We start from the raw sequence: 26,367 nt of genomic DNA on the forward strand, positions 1-26,367 counted from the left end.
TTTTGAACATTTGAACATTTTCATTCGCGTAGCATTTAAGTGTCTCACGTTTACTGGTTAATTTGCTATGATGCGGTCCTAGCAATCCTACGGCAATTCAGTTAGCAATCGTTAATCAATTAGTCAAAATGTCCAAGATCCACAGAGCCTGTGCTTTTACTCTGTCCCAAATCACATGCTGCAATACATTTCAAAAGTACATCTTAGTATTTCAAAGTAGATATACTACTATACTTCATTGGGGTGCTATTTACCCCAATGACATTACATAAATAAAATCATAAATTATAATACTCAACTACATGGACTGGGTCACCTATATACACCGATCAGCCATAACATTAAAACCACTTCCTTGTTTCAACACTCTTTGCCCATTTTATCAGCTCCACTTATCATATAGAAGCACTTTGTAGTTCTACAATTACTGACTGTAGTCCACCTGTTTCTCTACATACTTTTTTTAGCCTGCTTTCACCCTGTTCTGCTTTTCACCATGGTCAGGACCCACAGGACCACCACTGAGCACCTATTATTTGGGTGGTGGATCATTCTCAGCACTGCAGTGACAATGACTTGGTGGTTGTGTGTTAGTGTGTGTTGTGCTGGTATGAGAGGATCAGACACAGCAGCGCTGCTGGAGTTTTTAAATACTGTGTCCACTCACTGTCTGCTCTATTAGACACTCCTACCTAGTTGGTCCACCTTGTAGATGTAAAGTCAGTTGCTGCTGTTTGAGTTGGTCATCTTCTAGACCTTCATCAGTGGTCACAGGACGCTGCCCACGGGGCGCTGTTGTCTGGATATTTTTGGTTGGTGGACTGTTCTCATTCCAGCAGTGACAGTGAGGTGTTTAAAAACTCAATCAGCGCTGCTGTGTCTTATCCACTCATACCAGCACAACACACACTAACACACCACCACCATGTCAGTGTCACTGCAGTGCTGAGAATGACCCACCTACTCTGTAGTGGACCTGGGAGAGTCTTGACCATTGAAGAACAGCATGGAAGGGGGCTAAAAAAGCATGCAGAGAAACAGATGGACTACAGTCAGTAATTGTGGAACTACAAAGTGCTTCTATATGGTAAGTGGAGCTGATCAAATGGACAGTGAGTGTAGAAACAAGGAGGTGGTTTTAATGTTATGGCTGATCAGTGTATGTTCCAGTGCATCCAAAAACAGTCGAAGCTCTATTCAAATCCATTTACACATATTTACAATCTGATCACTAAAGAAAGTGGGTGGCTTCTTTGGTAGCTTTTGATTTATAGAGCTACAACCCTTCCAGCTCCTTCCCCCTTCACTCGCACTCCTCAGACATTGCTTTTCCAGTTTGCCTATTGACATCCTAAATGTCCCCACCCAGCTTAATTGCTACGCTGCATTTTCTTTTCACTGGAAGATTGAAAGCACTTGTCACATGTTGTGTATGGCCCCACAGTTGTGTGTACCAGCAAATTCAAAGACAATATCGGCTTGAAGATGAACAAAGATAAAATATAATGGCTCTCCATGGATGAGCTGTGCAGAAAATTCCCCAGAGGGAAGTATATTAGATGTTTCTCAGTGCACTGACACCGGGTTGATTGATTTGATCGTTCTGTGGTTCGTCATCACGGGAACAGCAGACGTAACTTATTTAGAATGTCACATGTGGTTCTGACATGGCAGAAAGGTCTGGAGTTAAATTTGACAGTGAAGGAACGTTGTCAAAATTCATTTTCACAGTTTCTCATCATTTTGATGTATAATACACAGCTCTAAAGCTTCACCTCTATTCTAGAGAGAACTATGCTCATGGTAAATCTCACTGTGATTTTTAAATATCAAAGTTCCATGCTCTGACAGTTTCAGCTACAACCACTGCTGAGTGATGTATATAATCCAGACTACAGCCATGCATGCTGAGAATACAGCCACAGACAAACACTGGTGTGCAATGGTTCATCATGAAGAGCTGGCATGGCAGTGTCAAAAAAAAAAAATGCCACCTTTCGAACAAGCTTGTCATCTTTTTGCTATGTTGGAGCTGCACCATCAACTATGAACACTGTCATTGTGAAGTAAGCACATCTAAGAGCAATGACAGCTTGGTTGCAAACTAGGCCACAAAGGCTCACGGACCATGTATTATATAACATAACATACCATAATAATAAACAATACATCTTCAAGAAGTTTCCACACTTTTGTATTTTTGTTAGAAACGGTGAGGGTGGGAGGAGTAGTAACTTGTCGTGTCTGAGAGACTAAGAGAGAGCTTACAGTCCAGATTTAGCGTCATCTGATTTCCACCTTTTTGGACGCTTTTGGAAGCTTTAAAGGGAAGAAGATTTTCATGTGATGATGATGTAAAAGCAGCGCTGCATCAATGGCCAAGCACTCAACCAAAAACATTTTTTGCTGATGGCTTTAAAACCATACAACACTGGGAGAAATGCATCAGAAGGTTGTTTTAGAAATTCATAATAAATAGAGCTTAAAAAAGTGCAGAAACTTTTTGAATAACCCTTGTAATAATAATAATAATAATAAATAAATAAGTATAATGATAATAATAACAACAATCAATTTTAATTAATATTTCATAAATAAAGAAAGAAAGAAAGAAAGATAGAAAGATATCCTTTATTTGTCATATATACATATACAGATGTACAGTACAATGAAATTCTTTCTTCGCATATCCCAGCTGGTGTTGGAAGCTGGGGTCAGAGCGCAGGGTCAGCCAACTTACGGCGCCCCTGGAGCAGACAGGGTTAAGGGCCTTGCTCAAGGACCCAACAGTGGCTACATAGCAGAGCCTGGATTTGAACCGCCAATCTTCCGGTTGATAGCCCAAAGCCCTACCCACTAGGCTACCACAGGCCCGTGGTAGCCTAGTTATTATTAGGCTTATTATTATAAATAAAAGTAATATTTATAATAATAATGATAATAGTGTTAGTAAAAATCAATAATAATGATGATAATAATAAAACCATAATAATAATAATAATTATTATTATTATTATTATTTTATTTTTATTGTTATTACTATTATTATTTCTATTATTATTTCTATTATTTCTATTATTATTATTATTATACTTATTGTTTATTATTATACTTATTATTAATAATATTATTATTATTATTAATATTATTATTATTATTAATATTATTATTATTATTATTATTATTAATATTATTATTATTATTATTATTATTATTATTATTATTATTATTGGTTGCAACACTAACTACTGAGTTACTAATTGCCTTTGTAAGCAGAATCAGCCATCAGGAGCTTATTTGATTTGTATTCCTTATAGACATTCCTAATAGACATCTGGGAAGAAAAAAATTGCTAACAGCTTCTATCTATATATATTTTTTATTTAGTAATGGACATCCTCCCTCATACACAGCAGTTGTCTGTTACGTTACTGTTACTTGTCTTGACAAGTTAGAATGTTGCACCAAAGAAAAAGTATTTATCTGTGCTGTTTTTAATTTAATCACTGTAAAATACAGTTTACATATTACTATTGTTTGTATTTATTAGCACTTTTCCTACTATGCCAACATTTAAAAAACTGTATTTGTAGTATTTGTAGTGTATAAGCAACGCTTCCTCTTTTTTTACGTGTCCCCATATAGGTTCTATAGGAGCAGAGTTAACTAGCAGTAACGTTACCATATTCATCACCTCTGATGCTGGGAACACATGGAGGCAGGTAAGCACTACAGAGAATCTCTTAAGAGAGATTAGTGGAAGTAATTTTAACATCGATGTAATCTTCAAGTCCATAAATCCACATCATGTACCCAGCTACTAACATTCCAACAACTCCCACAAGCAAATTGGATTTGGCTGGATACATGATGCTCGCAGGTGGCCGCCGCTCCCTTGATGGTGTGCTTTAAATTTATAGGGGACACAATCTAATTAAAAATCTCCAGCAAAAACAATTAAGAGGAAATTGATGTGGCAAAAGTTAAAGATTGTGCATGACACAATTCCCCCTCCCATCAAACACCATGTCAGAAATAATTACGATCACTCTGATTCATGAAATAATGTTGTTTTAAGTGCTATCTGGGTTCTAATCTAATCAGCCTGCAGGTTCTTCTCCAGGGGGAAAAGATGAAATCGTATCAAAACTGCACTTATCTTTTCCCTCTGAAGAAAAACACAAATTAACAACTTGATGAGACATTGTGACCAGGTAGGACGAGTGAATGACATGTCACTTTAGTATTACTAAAACCAAAATGTATATACATTTGGATAGACTGAAGTAAAAGCAATGGTTCATCATGAAGAGCTGGTATGAGAGTGTCAGAAAAAATGCCACCTTTCGAACAAACTTGTCATCGTTTTGCTATGTTGGAGCTGCACCATCAACTGTAAACACTGTTATTGTGAGACAGGCACATCTAAGAGCAATGGCAGCTTGGTTGCAAACTAGGCCACATAGGCTCACAGACCATGTGTTATATAACATAAAATAATAATGATAATACGAGGGATCTTCAAAAAGTTTCCGCACTTTTGTATTTTGGTTAGAAACGGTGAGGGCAGGAGGAGTAATTAGTTGTGTCTAAGAGACTAAGAGAGAGCTTATAGTCCAGATTTAGCGCCATCTGATTTCCACCTTTTTGGACGCTTAAAGAAGCTTTAAGGGGAAGAAGATTTTCATGTGATGATGATGTAAAAGCAGCGCTGCATCAGTGGCTACGCTCTTAACCAAAAACATTTTTTGCTGATGGCTTTAAAACCATACAACGCTGGGAGAAATGCATCAGAAGGTGACTAAGTAGAAAAGTGATGTAATTTGTTTTAGAAATTTAAGAAGGACGAGTGTGAATGACATGTCACTTTAGTTTTTCTAAAACCAACAAGCATATACATTTGGATAGACTGAAATAAAAGCCATGTTGGCGGCACGGTGGCTCGGTGGGTAGCTCGGTGGGTAGCTTTACAGCAAGATGGTCCTGGGTTTGATGCCGAGTTGGAGCGGTTCGGGTCCTTTCTGTGTGGAGTTAGCATGTTCTCCCCGTGTCTGCATGGGTTTCCTACCGCAGTCCAAAGACGTGCAAGCAAGGTGAATTGGAGATACAAAATTGTCCATAATTGTGTTTGACATTAAGGACTTGAACTGATGAATCTTGTGTAACCAGTAACTTCCTGTCCTGTCATGAATGTAACCAGTGTGTGTAAAACATGACATTAAAATCCTAATAAAATAATTAAATAAATGCCATATTTGGATTGGATATGTAGGGGTAGAGGTGGTGTGATGTGTGTATTTTATATTTCACATACTATAAAAATAACTACAAGGATATACAACTGCTTTTTCATTTACTGTAAAATGTAGTCAAATTTACTGTAAATGATTATAGATGAGAATTTTTACAATGTTTGTGTTTTATATATTTAACTTTTTGTTTTCACTATTAAATTAATTATTTTTTTTAATTTGATAATATTTTAATCTAGCTATTTATCTTTATTTTATTTTTATGTGTTATTTTTGGGCGGCACGGTGGCTCGGTGGGTAGCACTGTCACCTCACAGCCAGAAGGTCCTGGGTTCGATCCCCAGGCGGTCCGGGTCCTTTCTTTGCGGAGTTTGCACGTTCTCCCTGTGTCTGCGTGGGTTTCCTCTGGGAGCTCCGGTTTCCTCCCACAGTCCAGAAACACGCAGTCAGGTTACTTGGAGACACTGAAATACCCTATAGGTGAATGTGTGTGTGTGTGTGTGTGTGTGTGTGTGTGTGTGTGTGTGTGTGTCTGCCCTGCGATGGACTGGCACCCCGTCCAGGGTGTTACTGTGCACCTTGCGCCCATTGATAGCTGGGATAGGCTCCAGCACCCCCTACGACCCTAATTGGATAAGCGGTTAAGACAGTGAGTGAGTGAGTGTTATATTTCATGTTTTACAATTGTTTTATTCTTATCAGGGTTTTGGTGGGTAACACCACACGGACAGCATTCCAATCCATCACGGGGCCTTGTACACCCATGTCCCCGTCATTAAACATAGCCAATCATGTCTTTAGGTGTATACCCGACCACACAGTGCAGGAAACTTAATTCATAAAGACATGATTTGACAAATTGGTGAATGTTGTGGTGTGCATAGAGTGAAGAAACTTGAGCCTTTTAATCCAAACTTACTGTGTGTTTGTCTTTAGATATTCGATGAGGAATACAGCATCTTGTATCTGGACCAAGGAGGAGCACTGGTGGCAATCCGACACACCCCTCTCCCCATCAGACACCTATGGTAACTTCGTACATTTCCGATTTTCATTGATTACCTTTTAGGAAAAAGCTGCTACATGAGCCAATTCAATCATGTAATGATGCAGCATAGATGGTCGAATGTAAATGCTTGAGTTGATCTCACTCGACTGTGCTATAGCTTTAAGAGTAGCCTGTCTGAGAATGCGCTAGTGCCACCATGCAACCTTTTCTTTCCTATTTCTCTATCTAACCTGATATTTGATTTTAGTCTTTAATTGATGCTACATTATGGATTTTAGGTACTTGATTAAACAGTTTTAAATAAGAGCTGTTTGTCGAGATTTGTTTATCCCTCAATTTCTTCACCAACTTAAAAAAAATTATTAATTAAAAAATAAATTAATTAAAAAATAAATTAATTAAAATAAATAAAAAATAATACAATGAAACAATGATTAATAATAATAATAATAATAATAAAAACAAACAAACAAACAAACAAAAAACAATAAGAACTGAATCTCTGAATCTGTCTCTAATTGGCTGATGCATAATTTTGCCCCATCAGTATTTATTTATCAAATGTATAAGTGGGCATTTTGTACATGCCCTCAGTCTGTAAACCCTATTCTCATTCAAATCAAGAGCATTGGTACATTTTTAAATGATATCTAAACTGTGTCCTAAGGCTGTTTTCCAATGATAAGTAACCATCCCCTGGTGATCTAAGCTGTAAGTGTGTTTGTGCACTAGCAACAATGCATTGACAGAGCATACACAAAGACACACGGAAATGCCAGGGATGGCGAGATTGTCCATGTGAACTAGTTTATTTTGGGCAGGCATTAGGGCGGACATCAGTGACATTATCATGCATCAGTGCACATGGTCCATCACCACATCACTCTCATTAAATGTAATGCCAGCTGTGCCTTTTTACACTGATGGCAACAACGTCCGTGTGAACGCAGCCTTACGCAATTAGTTCAAGCAAGCTAGACTGCTGGTGTTTGTACGTGATGTCACAAAGTGTCAGTGGTGTTTGTGACTTGATTGTGGTATGCTGATTTTGTTTGTTTGCAGGTTGAGTTTTGATGAGGGACGGGTGTGGAATAAATACAGCTTTACATCCTCACCGCTGTTTGTGGATGGACTTCTTGGAGAGCCTGGGGAGGAGACGTTAATCATGACGTATGTATCAAAACACCACAGAGATTCATCAGTGAGCTACACCATGTCTGTCTGTCTGTCTGTCTGTCTGTCTGTCTGTCTGTCTGTCTGTCTGTCTGTCTGTCTGTCTGTCTATCTATCTATCTATCTATCTATCTATCTATCTATCTATCTATCTATCTATCTATCTATCTACCTGTCTGTCTATCTATCTATCTATCTACCTGTCTGTCTGTCTGTCTGTCTGTCTCTATCTACCTGTCTGTCTGTCTGTCTACCTGTCTGTCTATCTATCTATCTGTCTGTCTGTCTGTCTGTCTGTCTGTCTGTCTGTCTGTCTGTCTGTCTGTCTCTTTCTATCTATCTATCTCTCTGTGTCTGTCTATCTAACTGTCTATCTATCTATCTGTCTGTCTGTTTGTCTATCTGTCTATCTTTATCTATCTAAGCCCCAGAGCTCAGATGCTCTCCTTAAAAACCCTCAGTTGCCTGAATTGTATTGTCTCAGTCATAAGTCGCTTTGATATAAAGTGTCTGCCAAGTGTAAATGTAAATTTACAGCAAATAATTAGTACTAAATAATTAGTAATGTGTCCAGATACTTTTGGTCTTTTGTTTATAATCAGAATTTGCCATCCTAGGTAGGAAATTATTTATAAATCTGGGTTATAAGTTCAGGAGGACTTCATTGGTTTGAAGTTTTAAATAGGATGTCTTTTAAGGTGAGTATTAATCATTGTATACGACCAAGTCCTTTGAATATTTCATTATGGTACAGGTGGGAGTCTATGTGCCTATAACTTTAAAATACAGCAGATGGGTTGTCCATCATTGCTCAGTTTTCTCTTGCTAATAAGGAAGGCTTTATTTCAAGGTCTTGCTAAAGATCAAAACGGACCACTGCTGCATCTTGATCAGCGTAGATCAATGCAGAAGAGGGCAAGTCATGCAGTCAAGCCTCTTTCAGGCTCAGCAAATCATTCAGCCTCTTTTATTACCACTTTATCCTGGTCATGGTCGCGATGGGGCGGATTCATTGGGGGAAATTCAGGTCGGCAGTTCATCACAGGGCACATACACACATTTACACTTAGCACAATTTTCAGTAGCACCGTTTGGACTGAATGCACGTCTTTAGGAAACCAGAGTACCTGGAGGAAACCCAAATGGACACAGGGCAAATGCAAAATCCTCACAGAAAGGACCCTGGCTGCGTAGATCAATGCAGAAGAGGGCAAGTCATGCATTCAAGCCTTTTTCAGGCTCAGCAAATCATCCAGCCTCTTTTATCACCACTTTATCCTGGTCATGGTCTCAATGGGTATGATTAATCGGGGGAAAGTCAGGTCGCCAGTCCATCACAGGGCAAACACACACACTCACAATTAGCACAATTTTCAGTAGCTTCGTTTGGCCTGACTACACGTCTTTAGAAAACCAGTGTACCTGGAGAAAACCCAAATGTACACAGGGTAAATGCAAACAACTCACAGAAATGACCCTGGCTGCTCAGATCAATGCAGAAGAGGGCAAGTCATGCATTCAAGCCTTTTTCAGGCTCAGCAAATCATTCAGCTTCTTATCACCACTTTATCCTGGTCATGGTCACGATGGGTATGAGTTTATTGGGGAAAAGTCAGGTTGGCAGTCCATCACAGGGCACATACAAACACTGACACTTAGCAAAATTTTCAGTAGCTCTATTTGGCCTGACTGCACGTCTTTAGGAAACCAGAGTACCTGGAGGAAACCCAAATGGACACAGGGCAAATGCAAACTCCTCACAGAAATGACCCTGGCTGCGTAGATCAATGCAGAAGTGGGCAAGTCTTGCATTCAAGGCTTTTTCAGGCTCAGCAAATCATTCAGCCTTTTTTTTCACCACTTTATCCTGGTCAGGTTACCAGTCCATCACAGGGCAAACACACACACTTATACTTAGCACAATTTTCAGTGGCTCTATTTGGCCTGACCACATCTTTAGACTTGTGGGAGGAAACCAGAGTACCTGGAGGAAACCCACATAGACACAGGTCAAATGCAAACTCCTTATAGGAGAAAGGACCCTGGCTGCCCGGCCGGGTAATCAAACCCAGACCCTTCTTGCTGTGAAGCGACAGTGATACCTTCTACGCCACTCTGCAGCCCCCTCAGCAAATCAACGAGCCTCTTTTATTACCACTTTATCCTGGTCATGGTCGTGATGGGGCGGATTCATCAGGGGAAAGTCAGGTTGCCAGTCCATCACAGGGCAAGCACACACACTTACACTTAGCACAATTTTCAGTGGCTCTATTTGGCCTGACTGCATGTGTTTAGACTTGTGGGATGAAACCAGAGTACCTGGAGGAAACCCACATGGACACAGGGCAAATGCAAACTCGTTACAGGTGACAGGACCCTGGCTGCCCGGCCGGGTAATCAAACCCAGACCCTTCTTGCTGTGAAGCGACAGTGCTACCTTCTGCGCTACTCTGCAGCCCCCCTAGCAAATCAATGAGGGAATAAACAACAGAGAGGCACTGTCGAATGTCTGGGACACTCCTGAATATTTAGACATGCTTTGCATAATGAGCTGCTCAGGACTGTATGCAGTAAACAACATTTACATGCTGCGTTTATTTTTATTATAATATAAAAATATATTTATAAAAATCACCTTATAATATATCAAACATATTAAAGAAATAAAAATGCTCAGTGTATGTTATGATGTTAAATAATCTGATATGATGTCATAAATGGTTGAGCTTTATGCTTGTAAAAATGTTAATTATAGGAAGTCTCTTAGCATAACTGCTTAAGTCTCGGTTAGTATACATTTGCACACTTGCAGCAAAATATTCCTTAACTCGTCATTTTTCCTCCAAAGTTTGTATTCTAGACTATAAAATGTCTATATAAAGTTTGCCTGTGTTTCTGTTGCATAATCATTTTTTGGGACAGACTAGACACAGTGCTGGTTTCCCCACCTTGGCAGCGATGTCATTAGCATGTTGCTATAATGCTTCATGTCAGTCCAGTCTCAATATGGAGGCTTTAGCCAGACTCAGAGTGGCTGATGGGATCTCTTTATTTGCAGAATTTTCGGCCACGTCAGTCATCGTTCCGAATGGCAGCTGGTGAAAATCGACTTCAGGTCTATTTTTAACAGGCGATGCACTGAAGCAGACTATCAGACCTGGCACCTCCATAACCAGGTGAGGTTCTCCACGTTCGTCCTCGAGATGTGTCTGTAGATTCTTGATTTTTTAAAAGATTAAAAATAATCTCATGTCATCTCAGTTTTTGAAGCATGATGGATGGAAAATCAAGGCTTGGTTACAGCTTGGATTCATCGAGGAAGCGATACATAGTAGTTTGTTGCATGACGTTTTCTGAAATGCTGACAAATTCTTATACACACTGCAAAATCTTGTGAAAAGATGTCTCTGAAGAGTATGAGAACATGGTTAGTAAGCATGTAGCTAGCTATAGACTTGGTGTCCATGTAGGGTATGTTACTAAAATCTGCAGAATTTTTCCAAACGTAACATTAGTGCACAGCTTCCATTTAAAATAACATGCATTTTGAACATGATCCCAAAAATATGTTATAATTTGATGAAATAACATAATTCTGTTTTTTTTTGTTTACTTTGCCTGTTGTATGTCACCTAAAAAAAAATTACATTTGTTATTTCTATGTATTTTCATTTATTTTAAAATTATTAATTTATTATTATATAAATTATTATTACTTTATCAATTATGTATTTATTAACCATTTATGTATTATTTATTTATTATTTAAATGTATTTAATTAATTATTATTACATTTATATATTAAATTGAATGCCACACAATGCAATAGGCAAAATTATTTAAAAAAAAATACTAAAAATAAATAAAGTAATTATTTTTTATGTTAGTATGACTGTCTGTTAGATTTACAAAGTTACAAGTAAAAACAAACCATTAACAGATTAAACCATTAAAATTAGCATTAATTTTCATAACAATGTGTTGCCAAATGATTATCATTAAAAGTTAATGAAGTGCTGGAAATGTGTTTTACCCCTGTGTTTTAGCTGGCTAGCACACAATACCTTGCTGACCTACTACATTTGTCTCTGTGGGCAGTCCTTCAAAAAACCAAACTGTCGATGGAATTAGGGCCTAGGTCTGTGACCGCTGTGCTGGTGGTCGAAGACGTGGAGAAATACATTGCGCAGCATCATGCGTTTTGGCCGATTGTGTTTAGCATGAAGTAGCAAATTGGAAATTAGAAAGAAAGGCGATCTTTATTTATGAAACTCTGCCGTTTGCAAAATTTTGGAGGATGATAAATGAGTTAGATTTATTGTTTGCACAGTACTGCAGCACTTATCCTAATAAATGCAAAACCTCAAATAAATTCTTCCTATACATGACAGAGGAAGATAAATTGGCCTTAAACCAAAACGGCTTGTTTTTATTCATGCAGCTCCAGTCCTAACCCCAGAATAATCCAGCTCTGTTTGGAACAGCAGTTCCAGTCCGTAAAACGGTTTTAAATAAAAGTATAAGCACAGAAACAGTTTTAGAAACCCTAGACCCTGAAAACTTTTTAAACTCATCCCTCTGTTAGCAGGATACAGAAATGCTTCATTGCTTCTAGACCTGAATTATTCATCGGAGATATAAATCCGAGTCAAAGTAGGATTCGATCAGGTTGACATCAGACATGTTCTTCTTACAGGGTGAGCCTTGTCTCATGGGGGTGAAGAGGATTTATCGGAAGCTAAAGCCAATGGCCAGGTGTGTTATGGGTAAAACCCACTATGTGACTGTGATTTCGGATCCCTGTGACTGCACCGAATCCGATTTTGAATGGTGAGTTGGTTTCATTCATTTCATTGTTATAAAAAGTATGACTAGAAGTGAAAGGTACAGGGGGCCGCTCAGGTGGCGCAATGGTAAAAACACACGCTGTTCACCAGAGCTGAGATCTCGAATTCATCGTATCGAATCCCGGCTCTGCCTGCCAGCTGAGTGGCCACATGAACAACGATTGGCCTGTTGTTCAGATGGGCGGGACTAAGCCGGATGGGGACTCTCTCTCAGACTAGTGCGATTACAATCTCTGCTGGCTGTTTGGTGGAGCCTGCACGGAGATGGGAGAGGAGTGCGGTAGAGGGAGTGGCTCTCCGTACACAGCGCTGTACTGCACGGCACTCGTCAAGTGTAGGTGATAAGATGTTCGATTGCTGTGCACGTGTCGGAGGGGGCGTGGAGCAGCCTCGTCCTCCCCAATCAGGAGCAGGGACCAGCATTAGTGAGAGGATGATTGACGGGTAGAAACTGGATGCGCTAAAAGTGAGAGATAAATGAAAAAATAAATAAATAAATAAATAAATTGTCATAAAAAGTTTGACTGGAAGTGAAAGGTCCAAAGGTGGTAATTTCACAATTAAACTTTCACCGCAAACTTTCGCATGTCTACACCAATGAGCCAGAACATGAGGACCACCTACTTATACGAGGGTTCTTCAAAAAGTTTCCACACTCTATTACTCTATTTATTAATAATTTTCTACATAGTCATCTTTCGAAGCATTTTTCCCAGCGTCGTACCACCTTTTAATGTCATCAGCAAAAAATGTTTTTGGTTGAGCATGTAGCCACTGATGCAGTGCTGCTTTCACATCATTATCACATTAAAATGTTCTTCCCCTTAAAGCTTCTTTGAGCGTCCAAAAAGGTGGAAATCAGATGGCGCTAAATCCAAACTGTAAGCTCTCTCTCAATCTCTCAGACATGAACAATTACTACTCCTCCCACCCTCACTGTTTCCAACCAAAATATACAAGTGTGGAAACTTTTTGAAGATCCTTAATACTGTAAAACCATGTCTGACCCACCAAGACAGGAACACCATGACACAAAACTTCTGAAGGTTTCCTATGGAGTCTGGTATCTGTCATCTTCTTCTCTTGATCCAATTTTTAGTTCTGACAGTTGTGTATTTATTGTAGGTGCTGTAGACAGTGTATAGACAGTAGTATGGGCACTTTGACTGGCCTACTACTGTGCAGCCCAGTACACAGAACGGTTTATTGCACTGTGCGTCATCACCAGTATTAAAATGACCGCCCTTTTGTTAGTCTGTCCCAGGTGCCATAGCCTTTCTTGTCCTCTCTCGGTAGATTCAGAGACACTTCAACCACGTCAGATATGAACTATCCAAACATAAAAATGTGCAGAGGTGTAAAGCTGATCACCAGACAGATGGTCCGATGAAACTTAAATTCTTTTTTTAAAGATGGTACGCTCTGAATTTGGCGTATACAGCTTTGAGCGGTGTATTGCTTTGGAAAATGTTTTCCTGGCACACATTTTTAATGCTCCTGTCAGTTTTTTAAATCCTCAAACCAGCCTGTCTGGCTACCAACAACCATGGCATGGTCAGATTGACTTAGAAGTGCTTGACTTTATTGTGCTGATGCCATTTAACAGACTGAGCAGGTAGCCGGTGGGTTGATATATACTATCGTACATACTACATACACTAGCTATACTAACATGTGTATACAAAAATATATATTCACATTCTTTTGTGCTTTTAACTTTGTTCCAACCGTTCTGTTCCAGGTTTGGTGTTGAGGGGCCCAGACCTCAACCCAGTTGAACAGCTTTTGGATTAATTGGAACGTCAATCGCAAGCCAAACCACCTCATTTGACATTTGTGCCTGACCATAAAAATGCTCTTTTTATCGAATGGGCACAAGTTCCCACAGACACACTCTAAAATCCTTTCTTTGTTAGATTTCACACTCTACTTCGTGGTGTGAAACCGTCTTTTTGAGTTCGTCAGGCTCTCCGAATGTGTGATCTGAATGCCACTTCAGACATTTTCTCACAAAGTATCTAAATTATTGTCTCTTTTGTAAAGTCTCAAATCTCAGGACCTCATGGGTGCTTTTTCTGCTCAGAATGCCGATCCAAAGACATTAATCTGGTAGCGTAATAGCTTTCATTAACTAGCACAACGTGGCCGCATCTGTGTGGCGTGTCGGCTTAATTGCAGCAATTTGTCCCCGTCGTCTGGGGCTGCACAGTCACATTCGCTTTTAATTGTAGGACAAACAACTTAAGCTCGTTTCGTCTAGATGCCTGATCAACAAGACAAACATGGGTGGGATTTAGTCGATTGTGTATCTGTGCTGTTCGACCATTTTCTTTGTAGTGGAGACTTTCCTATCTTGTTGTTTGTTGAACCATTGCCAAAAACAAGTATAAATCTATTTGATAAATGACTCGTTTTAGAAAAATAGAAATATTCTGTATTTGTTTACCAGTTTTGGGCTTGTACAGGTGTGTTTGTTGTGCACTGATTACTCTGACTCTCTTTGTTGTGTGTGTGCGTGTTGTGTCTATGTCTGTGTGTTGTGTCTGCATGTTGTGTGTCTGTGTGTGTTGTGCCTATGTGTTGTGTGTTGTGTCTGTGTTGTGTGTGTCTGTCTTTGTGTTGTGTCTGTGTGTTGTCTGTGTGCGTGTTGTGTCTGTCTGTCTGTGTTTTTGTGTTGTCTGTATGTCTGTCTGTCTTTGTGCTGTTTCTGTGTTGTGTGTGCATGTTGTGTCTATGTCTGTCTGTCTGTGTGTTGTGTCTGTGTTGTGTGTGCATGTTGTCTGTGTGTTGCCTGTGTGTTGCCTGTGTGTTGTGTCTGCGTGTTTTGTGTTGTGTCTGTGTTGTCTGTGTGTTGTCTCTATGTCTGTGTCTATGTCTTTGTGTTGTGTCTGTGTTTGTTGTGTCTTTGTGTTGTTTCTGTGTTTGTTGCGTCTGTGTGTTGTGTCTGCGTGTTGTGTTTCTATCACAGTGATTATGGCTATGAACGAAGAACAGATGGACGGTGTACACCTGCATTTTGGTTTCACCCCTCTTCCATGTCCAGGAGCTGCCTCACAGGTCACACGTTCCTCAACAGTACTGGGTGAGTATGACTCCCTGTTACAAAACCACAGCAGCCCAGTTCTTTAAGAAGTAGTTGGTAGCAAGGTGGTGAAACTGGTGGTTTGGGTCGCATACCTCTGGTCACTTTGAGGAGTTTTGCATGTCCCTTTGATGTTATAGGATATGGATTATAGATTACAGTCTCTAGACTACATTAAGTCATTTTGTTGTTCAGTAGTGTGCCACCAGATACTGAATCTACTTCATGTTATGTTGATGTTTGTTGAATTATTTTGATAAGGTTTTCTCTTGTCTGAATGTGTTTGCAGATACAGAAAGGTGGTGTCTAATAACTGCACAGGCGGTGTTGTGGATCTCTACATGGCCCACAGACGACCTTGTCCCAGTCAGGCTCCTAAAGGTCTACACCTGGTCACTAGTGAGGGCAAACTAACAGCCATGCTGGGCCACAATGTCACCTTTCTTGTTTTCTTAGAGCAGGTAATTTATCACTAAACAATAAAGAAATGCATTACTTAAAAAGCTAACATGGCTAACAGTAACATAGTGTTAGTTGGAACAGTTAAGGTAATGCTGAATGCGCTGAATGCTTGTTGTATTAATTACTATTAGAGGGTGTCAAACTATCATTTTAATGCATCCCCTGTCCAGTGCATTTTCCCTAATGTTTATCACTGGCTTTTAGATGGCATGTGTCAGTGTTTCAATTTGACCTTTCTTTTATTTATTTATTTATTTTTTTGTATATATATATATATTTTATTTTATTTAAAACAATTTTATTTTTTAATCAACATTTTGCTTGAATGCTTGTATCAGCAAATAATTAAAAAAATGCTTTTTTATCTATGAGTAAATAAGACACAGCAGCGCTGCTGGAGTTTTTAAACACCTCACTGTCACTGCTGGACTGAGAATAGTCCACCAACCTAAAATATCCAGTCAACAGTGCCCAGTAGGCAGCGTCCTGTGACCACTGATGAAGGTCTAGAATATGACCAACTCAAACAGCAGCAATAGATGAGCGATCGTCTCTGACTTTACATCTACAAGGTGGACCAACTAAGTAGGAGTGTCTAATAGAGTGGACAGTGAGTGGACACGGTATTTAAAAACTCCAGCAGTGCTGATGTGTCTGATCCACTCATACCAGCACAACACACACTAACATGCCACCACCATGTCAGTGTCACTGCTATGCTGAGAATCATGCACCACCTAAATAATACCTGCTCTGTAGTGGTCCTGTGGGGGTCCTGACCATTGAAGAACAGGGTGAAAGCAGGCTAAAAAAAGTACGTAGAGTAACAGATGGACTACAGTCAGTAATAAGTGGAGCTGATAAGTGAGTGTAGAAACAAGGAGGTGGTCATAATGTTATGTCTGATCGGTGTATATATGCAGTTAGCCATGACTACCCAAAATAACCCGGCATTCCTTACTAGAACTAGAAATTAATACACAAAATAAAACAGCTAAATACAGAAATCGTACCTTGTACCCCTTGTCACAGTTAACTTATGAATTCAGTCTAGTCATGTGTAATGCATACTGTCTAACAGGTGCTCACATGGAAATCTTCAAGGACAAATTTACTACATTACAGCCTTAATCGTCATAAATGCATGATGCAATGGCTTGTCATAATCATTAGTATTCATTAGTAATCGTTCTTTTTTCCGCAGGGCGATGGATCAAGGACGAGCATTACGCTGGACTTTGGTGACGGTACTGCGATTACCTACTCCAACGTGAGCTCTATAGAGGATGGGATCAAGCACATCTACAAGAGCGTGGGGATCTATCGTGTGACCGCTACAGCTGAGAACAGCCTTGGGTTTGAGACGGCTGTTCTTTTCTTACATGTTACATGTGAGTCAGTGAAAGATTTATAAACATACTGTACTTTAGCATTTACAAAGAGAGTGGAGCCTCAATGTGCTGATATGGTGTTAAAATCAAACAAAGAGAGTGGACATTTCTATCTGTTCTGTGATTGATCACCAAGTTGGTCTCACTTTTAGGATTAGGCATAACATTATGCCAAAACAGCCCTGACCCATCAAGGCATGGAGTCTGACATCTTTCTATCAGAACCAGCATTAACTTCTTCAGCAATTTGAGCTACAGTAGCTCGTCTGTTGGATCGGACCACACGGGCCAGCCTTCACTCCCCACGTGCATCAATGAGCCTTGGCCGCCCATGAGTCTGTCGCTGGTTTACCACTTTTGATAGATACTGACCACTGCAGACCGGGAACACCCCACAAGAGCTGCAGTTTTGGAGATGCTCTGACCCAGTCGTCTAGCCATCACAATTTGGGTTCAGGAGTTTCAGCCACACCCTTAATGGCTAATGGGTGCTTAAAATCATGTATATAAAATAAATTATATGCCTACAACTACCTGTAACAGTTTGGGGCAGGTACTTTACTGTGCTTTGATGAGTGTGCCCATGTCTCTTTAAAGAGTCCACCAGCAAAAAATGTTTTAAGTGGCACGTAGCCACTGATGCAGCGCTGCTCTTACATTATCATCACATGAAAATCTTCTTTCCCTTAAAGCTTCTTTGAGTGTCCAAAAAGGTGGAAATCAGATGGCGCTAAATTCGTACTATAAGCTCTCTATCTGTCTCTCAGACATGACCAATTACTCCTTCTCCCACCCTCACCATTATATAAAAGTGTTAAAATATAAAGTGTGGAAACTTTTTGAAGATCCCTCATATGTTTAGAGGTGCAATATTTCAAAATTTGCTTTGAAGCTCAGCTAGTGGAACAAATCAATATCCAAATGGGAAATGGTACAAAGATTTCTACCATAATCCACAAGATAAAGCCCTCCTATGGGCCGCCAGAGCATTGTCCGGAACAAGCTTGGGTTTTATCAGGCTACTTTGACACAAAGGTCAGGCTCAGATACCGGTGGGTACATTAATTGGGATGGTGTTATATCCCCTTGTCTTTCTTTCACCCCTGACCGAGCCGACCATTCCTGGCGTTTTGAGGCAGACAGATGTCACGCCGCTAAGTTATTGATCAGGAAAAGACGCAGTCTTCAAATTCGTCAATCGAGCCTCGCCGGTGAAACAGGAATGGCTGCCTTTGAAGCACGGGAGATGAAAAATATTTCACAGATGGCAGGAGCTCTCTGGGCTGAACAGCTGCAACTATATTGGATATGTTTTTTTTTCTTTTCAGAGTGAATTCTGCTGGCTGACTTTTTATCGTAAACTAATTTTTTTTCTCTGTTTTTCTGTTTTCTCTTCCTATGATTTTTTTTTCTTTTGTTCCTTGTTTCTCTCTATCTCACTCCTTCCTCATTTCCTGCATGGTTTCTTTATATTTCTTTTGGAGTAGGTCAGCTGGAGTATATCCATCTTTCTGCTCCCTTTGTGGCAGTGAAAAATAAAGAAGTCAATCTGACGGTGGTTTTGTGGCCGAGCCAAGTGGGAACTGTCACCTATATCTGGTGGTTTGGGAACAACTCGGAGGTACTGCAGTGTCCTCGCTCAGCCTTCTTTTACTATATGCTAATTTCTTTGTAAGACTTTGAAAGTGATTCATAGATTTATAGGATCAGGGAGTATGACAGTGATTCCAGTTTAGAAAGTTAACCAAACCAATTAGGTTAAAAAATTAATTGATGTGACATCTAGAAGGGGAAAAAAGCAGATGTAATGAGCATATATGATAATTCACCTATCTCCATATTATTTATTGTAAAATGATTCTAAACTAATTAAATTAAAACAAAATGATGAAATGACTGAAATACAGTAAAGCAGTTTTATTTTTACCTTTTCAGGGGTAACATTTCTGATGATTAGCTTTAAACCTGCTGTATAAATAAATATAATAATAATAATAATAATAATAATAATAATAATAATAATAATAATAATAATAATAATAATAATAATAATAATAATAAATAATAATATAATAATAATTAAAATAATAATAATAATACCAATAATACCAATAATACCAATAATAATAATAATAATAATAATAATAATAATAATATTAATACAATAATAATAATACCAATAATAATAATAATAATAATAATAATAATAATACTAATAAAGAATCTGCTTATAGGACCCCCTTTGACTGTATTATTTGAGTCATGAATCATTCTTGACAGTGCAATGACACCCACATGCTAATGACATGATACTGGTATGAGTATATTTGATACAGCAGTGTTATTGGGATTTTTAAAAAGTGTTTAAACCCACTTGCAAAACCATGGGTATCAATATGGAGTTCCCCTCTCCACTTGGAGCTGTAACAGCCTCCACCCTTCTTGGGATGTTATCCACAAGATTTTGGAAAGTACCTGTGTGATCTAGCACCTGTTTACTCAAATGAGCCAACTATAGTATAGTGAGGTCAGGTACTAAATCTGGACTGGATGGTTTGCTACTGGATGCTGGTGGAAGTATGTGTTATAATGGTATGTGTATATGCAGATGCAGCAGTGTTGGGATTTTTAAACACCCCAGTGCTGTTGTGCAGGACACACATATAACAGAACTCTACCATGCCTGTACTATGTTGGTATCATTGCAGTGCTAAAAATGGCCCACCACCCAAATACTATCATGTTAGGTCTTCAATGGATGCAGTAGACAGAGTGACAAAGTGGACCCACAAATGGTAATCGTAAAATGTGCAACAGTCAGGAACTGCATAAACCTGAAGTGCATGTTTATGATGACTACAGATTATTGAATAAATTATGAAGTGTCTGGTGACTATAAATAATATAATAAAACAGTGGATAAGAAGGCTGTAGAGTGGGACCAAATTGTTTGCTTAATGTGGAACCTAATAGCAGAACTCTATGATACAGCAGTGATTTTATTATCCTCAGTTCAAACCTCACTGTACATTACTACAGTTTGAGACGCAGGGAGATGGATGGATGGACAAATAAATCAATAGATAGTAGGAAAGATGGCATTGGGCATTATTTTTAATGCATTAGAATGGTGGAAATACATTTTGAAATGTATTATCTTAAAATATATATATACGTATATATATATATATATATTTATTAAAAAATAACAGAGTACTTGATTTTTAAAATAGTTATAAGGTGTTTTTTCCACATTTCAAAATAATTGTAATTGTATACACAGGGCTAATACAGTTGGTTTAATTATTGTATGTATGGGTAAACAAAAATTTAACTTACATATTTTTTTTAGTAATAGTTTTTGTGAGTGTGTGTTTTCCATCAGTGTCGTACCATATAAATATATCCAGAAGTTTCACTTCTAACAAGACTAGCAAGTATTTCTCCTGAGATATGTTTCCTTTTTATTCCTGTGTCCATTTATATTTGTTTCTTTCTTCACCTTGCTTCTATAACTCCAGCCAATAATCACACTGGAGGGAAGCGTGGCGTTCACTTTCCCTCGGGAGGGAATAAACGTCGTGACTGTGCAGGTGGCTGCTGGAAACACGATCCACCAAGATAGGAAAACTGTTGCTGTCCATGGTGAGTGGCTTTTTGCTGACAGCCAGCGAGCTTGGAAACGCTCTGGTCTGTTCTCTATTTTTCTCATGGAAATAACTCTGTCTGGATGAGGAACAAAGAATACAATCACAAGGAAAATAATTGTTGTGCATTATAGTGCAGCTTTCTATTAAAATAAGTCCAGTTCCAGCCAAGATCTGGTCACTGTTTGCCAAAGCAATATTCATTCATTCATTATTCTCGTAAAAATGGGAAAAGGAAAAAAATAGACCTTGAGTCACATTGTGGTGCAGCTGGTAGTGTGAGTGCCTCACAGATTGGATTGTTACCTCCAGGAGGGGCGTAATTGGGCGAGTTTGCTGTGGAGGAAATCCAGTGGCCTGCTCAGAGCTCTAACTTTAACCCCTTTCAACACTTGAGAAATATTAAGAAGGGTGCTGACTGTTACAGTCCATGCTGCCCATGGTTTTGCAATTGGATGTTAACACTATTGAAAAATCCTTACAACATCCTGATACACAATGGGTTTAGTAATTTAGTAATTGTATACCCACAAAGTGTGTACCTTATCTGTATGGTTTGTGTAGCTTATAAAATCAATGTACGTACCAGATAGGTGTACCTAATAAAGTGCCCTGTGAGTATTTAAACACCTTTCTAAGAGCTAATTCTAATTCCAAAACTATGAAACACCACCCTTTTTGCACTTATAACAGCTTCTTCTGTTTTTTGTTTTGTTTTTGGGGGGGGGCTCTTTTTTTTAGATCTTGGAGGAAAAAAAATGTGCCCATATAGTCAAAATGTTTACGCCAGTTCCTTTGCTGCTTTAGGACCTGGGCAAATGGCCATTTACTTTTTATTACAAGATTTTCATGGGTAGTGGGTAATATTATTTTTTATGCAGGGGGTTAGACAAAATATTAGAAACTGGCAGCAATATATTCATTTCAATACAGAACTTCATACATACATAATATTATACCAATACACTAATCATTTGTTTTGTTTATTATTTTGCAGAATATTTTAGGTCCCATCTTTTGGCGTTTTCCTCTAATCTGGATGAACACAACCCTGATGTGGCAGAATGGAGGCTGGATATTAGTAGAGTCATCAAAAACTCTATAATTCAGGTGAGTAATGTTGCTATTAAACAAGGGTACATAAGTACCCATTCTAAGGCTGGATTTTTGCGGTGACCATTGAACAGAATTGCCACTGGAAAGACATGGTACATGCTCCATATGTAAACCCAATAGACCTATCCTAAGAGGAAAAAAGGGTAGAAAAGATAATAAAGAGTTCAACAATCCCAGCAGGGCTAACTAAAAACTGTCCAGTTGTTGCTACAACTATTACTACTCTCAGCATCTGGTAAGGAAAGCCATCAGAGTCTTCCCTTCAGTAGACTCCTTCTACTTCACCAGTACCCTTGTGTGACTTAAAACGGACAATAACACACTGGGTACGGATACTTCTGGATTTGGGTGCATATTGTATTGCACTGTAGGGTATCTTGCAATAAAAAAGGCTCTTTTGTGCCCATTCAATCAGAAGAACAGGCACTGATATTTGATGAGAAGGATGAGAAGTCCTGGCTCACAAATGACACTTCAAATTTTTCCCAAATGTGTTCAGTGCGGTTCAGGTCAGGGCAATGTGCAGCTCCCTGGAGTTTCTCTACACCGAACCTGTCAAACCATGTCTTTATAGACCTAATATTATTGGTTTGATACCCCTGTTAGCAATGCGTGTGGTTGAAGCACCTGAGTCAGTAATAAGCCAAGATGGGACTCTCAAATTTTCAGGCAACACAGCTGTAAAAATTGATTTAGAGCTACACCGTATGGCCAAAATAATTTGGACCCCACTTTTCCTGACCCTCTAAAAGTCTGAATATAAACACTTTAGCAATCTTCACCTGCCCTATGCAATTTTCAGGATCCCATCATGAAAAAAAACTGGAGGTGATTTGCATGACTGCATCTGCTGGCAGTGTGAAGTGGAGAAAAAAAAAAAAATGCTTTCCAGCCCAAACCTCAGTAGTCATGTTCAGCATATGTGAGCTCCACTCCACTGAGTAATGTCATAATGTGGGTAATGAGTTTTCGCAGACCACATGGGGCCGTACAGAAGGCCTACACACTTTAACCTTGGGATCTGACCTGAAACTAACGTACACGGTCTGGTTTAGTTGCTTCACTGCGTCTACATTAGCAGTAAGCTAATGCTGGCATAGGTGTAAATGATAAAACAACATCAGACAAACAATCAAACAAATCCCTGATTACCTATTAAACATATTTTAGTTTGTTTCGTTTTTGTGTGTATTAATGTGGCGGGCGGCATGACACTGAATTTCCCAATAGGTAAATGTGTGTGTGTGTGTGTGTGTGTGTGTCTGCCCTGCGGTAGACTGGTGCCCCGTTCAGGGTGTTACTGTGTGCCTTGCGCCCATTGGCTCCAGCATGATGTACAGTATAATGATGTACAGTTTCAGTATCTGTCTATGCCATAAATATAGCCAGTATGTTGCTGATATGGCAATAAACCCAAACAAACAAACAATACCTGCAAACCCTATACCAGACCAACTTTGGCTTTAAAACTTTATCACCACAATAGCAATTATTTTTATGACAAAAATAAATCGTTTACCCCGCAGAGCTTGATATTTACCCCTAAAATTCACATTTTCACTGTGCATCTGTTCATTTAATATGCCCAGATAACTTAATGACTTTTCTGGTCATTGTTGACATATGGCTTCTGTTGTGCATAATACAGTTGTAACTTACATTTGTAAATGCAGAAGCAAACAGTGTTTAAAAGTGTTTGTTAAAGTATTCCTGAATCCATGTGGTGATTTCCATTGGCTTTTTAACGCATTGCCACCTTTGAGATCAAAATTTAAAGGCATTTAATAGGGTGTTTTTTTGGGCCTTGCATTTTTTCTCTGGACTTCTCTTGATTACTTAAGTAACTATATAATGCACTGGACAGGTTAAAGTGTGCACAACTTTTTTCATTGTTAAACTATGTATTATTACTGATGCCCAGTAACCAAGGCTGCATTGGTACCAAGCTCCCAAAACTGAACACAGTATATAGTAGCCGCCTGCATAAGAGGGCTAGGAACATCATCAAAGACTCTGTCTGTCTGTCTGTCTGTCTATTTTTCTATCTATCTATCTGTTGATTACACTAAGGTTACTGATGCTAAAAAAATTGTATCCTAATTACACATCAGTATTTAAACAAATACAAAAACAAAATCTGGTGCCTCTCAGTCAAAGTTTGCACTTATGTGGCTTGTTTTAGGTTTTTGTTTTGGATTTAACAAACACTGTAAAGCCACTGTGGGATTTATTATAGAGGTGCTTTCTTCACTGTCTGAACATTCCTGTGTGCTCATGTTATAGGCAACCGGAGTGCATCCAGAGCAGCTGCTGGTCACAGTATTGCCAGGACTGCCAACGACTGCCGAATTCTTCCTTCTACCTGACAAAGAGCTGACAGAGGGAAAAGCAGACAAAACAGCCACACATTTAGAGCATGTATGTACTAACACATCTCACTTTCACCCACTGACTGATTTACACTTATTATTGCCTGTTGCCTATTTACCATGGACAGTAGTAGGAAAATCATTCAGGGCTAAATTGTTTTATTTTATGAACTGGATAAAAACTCTATAATCCAACAAAACCATGAAAGAGTCATTTTAATTGCTCAATAAACCCACTGAAATAAACCATGTTGTGCCTGGTAATGTGAACAAATATTTGTGTATTATTGTTGCTGCATCTGTTGATATTTAATTTTGATTTTTTTTTTTTTTTATTATTTATAGAGACAAAGAAAATGTTATTATAACTTTTTAATTAAAAATGTGATGACACAAAAGGCGCACATTATATAATAGTAGTGTATTATAAGAAAAACAAAGAAAATATTGGCAGAATAAATGTCCAATAAAAGCATTTTCTTTATGCTGCTGTATATACATTTACATATAGATGCATACAAACATATATTACATTATTATTGGTATTAGAATATTTTGTTATTTATACAAAATACAGTATAATATAAAACATAGTGTCTGACTTTCTCCAGTAGATGTCAGTGTTGGCTCACAAAGCTCAGCAAAAAAAAAAAAGGAATAAGAAAACACACACACACACACACACACACACACACACACACAGCTTTAAGATTTTTTTTTTCCTTTTTATCTGTTGCAAAAAAGATGCAAAAAGATGAATTACAAAATAGGGGAATTAGTTAAATGTACAGTGTGGTGAAAAAAAATACTGCCTTTTTTTAACTCCTAATTTCCTTTAAACAAAATACTTTACACAAAGGGACAATTTTTGTAAAACATTATTGAATTTTGATGAACTTACAATGTTTAATTTAATGTTTAGAAATCATACAGTGTTACAGAAGGGATTGGAAAGCACAAGTTCATTAATCATTACAGAAGATGAATGCAATTTTTTGTTTGTTAGCTATTTGTACTGCTATACATCTTTTCCTGTTTTTCTATATCTGTTTATATTTCATTTACAATTTTCCTCTTACCCTCTTTAATAAATAGATGTTTTTTTTTTTCCTGTTTTCAGCTTTCAGATTTAGTTCTGAATGCTCTAAACCAGAACCAGGTGCAGTTCACATTAAGACCAGGAGTTCAGATCACAGTCTACGCTGCACATTTATCTGCAGGTCAGTAATCAGCCGTCTCTGATAAAAATGCTTGATAAATATGATAACGCATTTTTATTGGGCTACAGTTTTTGATTCTTTTATTGTCAAGTTTTCTTCTTCTATTTAAGTATATGGTAAAAATAAAAATGGGAGCTCCAGCATGACTGCTCCTTTGAACCAAGAAAGATGGTGCACATGGCTTACTTTTACTTTAATAAATACTTTAATACATTTTATAAATACAAGTTCGAAAGAAGGTAACCTCTTGGGGTTACAGCATCCCAACCCAATATTTAATTTATTCTGCAACTCTCTGTAATTTTGTCTCAAGATATCTCATTTACAATGTCTATAAAATGTTTTATTGGTGGCTGTGTGATGACTAAAGTTGGCCATTAAATTTTTTTTCTTTTGATCTCCCCCCTTACAGCACCGCTGGTGGACACCAGTGAGAATCACAGCAGCTCGGCAATGCTAATGCTTCTGTCAGTGGTGGTGCTGGGTTTAGCGGTGTTCCTCATCTATAAATTTAAAAGGTAATGTGCTTTAACCAAATCCTCTAAGTTTACATTTTACATAAGTTTAGATTTTTTTTTTTTTTTACTTTAGCCTGAACTTTATTATTATTATTATTATTATTATTATTATTATTATTAGCACCACAAACAGGCTTGATACTCTGACCTGCTATCAGTTTAATATGACAGCTAAAGACATTACCTCAATCCCTGAGTTATATCTCTCAGCCTAGCTATATTGGAGGCATCCAGAAGAGTCATCTTGTCTAAGCCCTAACATGCAGCCAGAAATGTCAGT

At 38.4% G+C, this 26,367-nt stretch overlaps 1 protein-coding gene across 1 annotated transcript in view; it reads left to right on the forward strand.

Moving 5' to 3' along the window:
* Positions 1-26,091, forward strand: part of LOC134329605 (VPS10 domain-containing receptor SorCS1) — a 230,639-nt gene extending 204,548 nt beyond the window's left edge. The window contains exons 12-25 of the mRNA XM_063010883.1: positions 3,646-3,722; positions 6,189-6,280; positions 7,324-7,431; positions 10,493-10,610; positions 12,132-12,265; positions 15,251-15,364; positions 15,654-15,825; positions 17,031-17,217; positions 18,705-18,838; positions 20,739-20,862; positions 21,862-21,974; positions 24,264-24,398; positions 25,470-25,569; positions 25,982-26,091. Of these exons, the coding sequence (XP_062866953.1) occupies positions 3,646-3,722; positions 6,189-6,280; positions 7,324-7,431; positions 10,493-10,610; positions 12,132-12,265; positions 15,251-15,364; positions 15,654-15,825; positions 17,031-17,217; positions 18,705-18,838; positions 20,739-20,862; positions 21,862-21,974; positions 24,264-24,398; positions 25,470-25,569; positions 25,982-26,091 (1,718 nt within the window). The remainder of the gene's footprint in view (positions 1-3,645; positions 3,723-6,188; positions 6,281-7,323; positions 7,432-10,492; positions 10,611-12,131; positions 12,266-15,250; positions 15,365-15,653; positions 15,826-17,030; positions 17,218-18,704; positions 18,839-20,738; positions 20,863-21,861; positions 21,975-24,263; positions 24,399-25,469; positions 25,570-25,981) is intronic.
* The last annotated feature ends 276 nt before the right edge of the window (positions 26,092-26,367 follow it).

Source organism: Trichomycterus rosablanca, chromosome 15 (assembly GCF_030014385.1).
Source record: "Trichomycterus rosablanca isolate fTriRos1 chromosome 15, fTriRos1.hap1, whole genome shotgun sequence".
Lineage (NCBI taxonomy): Eukaryota > Metazoa > Chordata > Actinopteri > Siluriformes > Trichomycteridae > Trichomycterus > Trichomycterus rosablanca.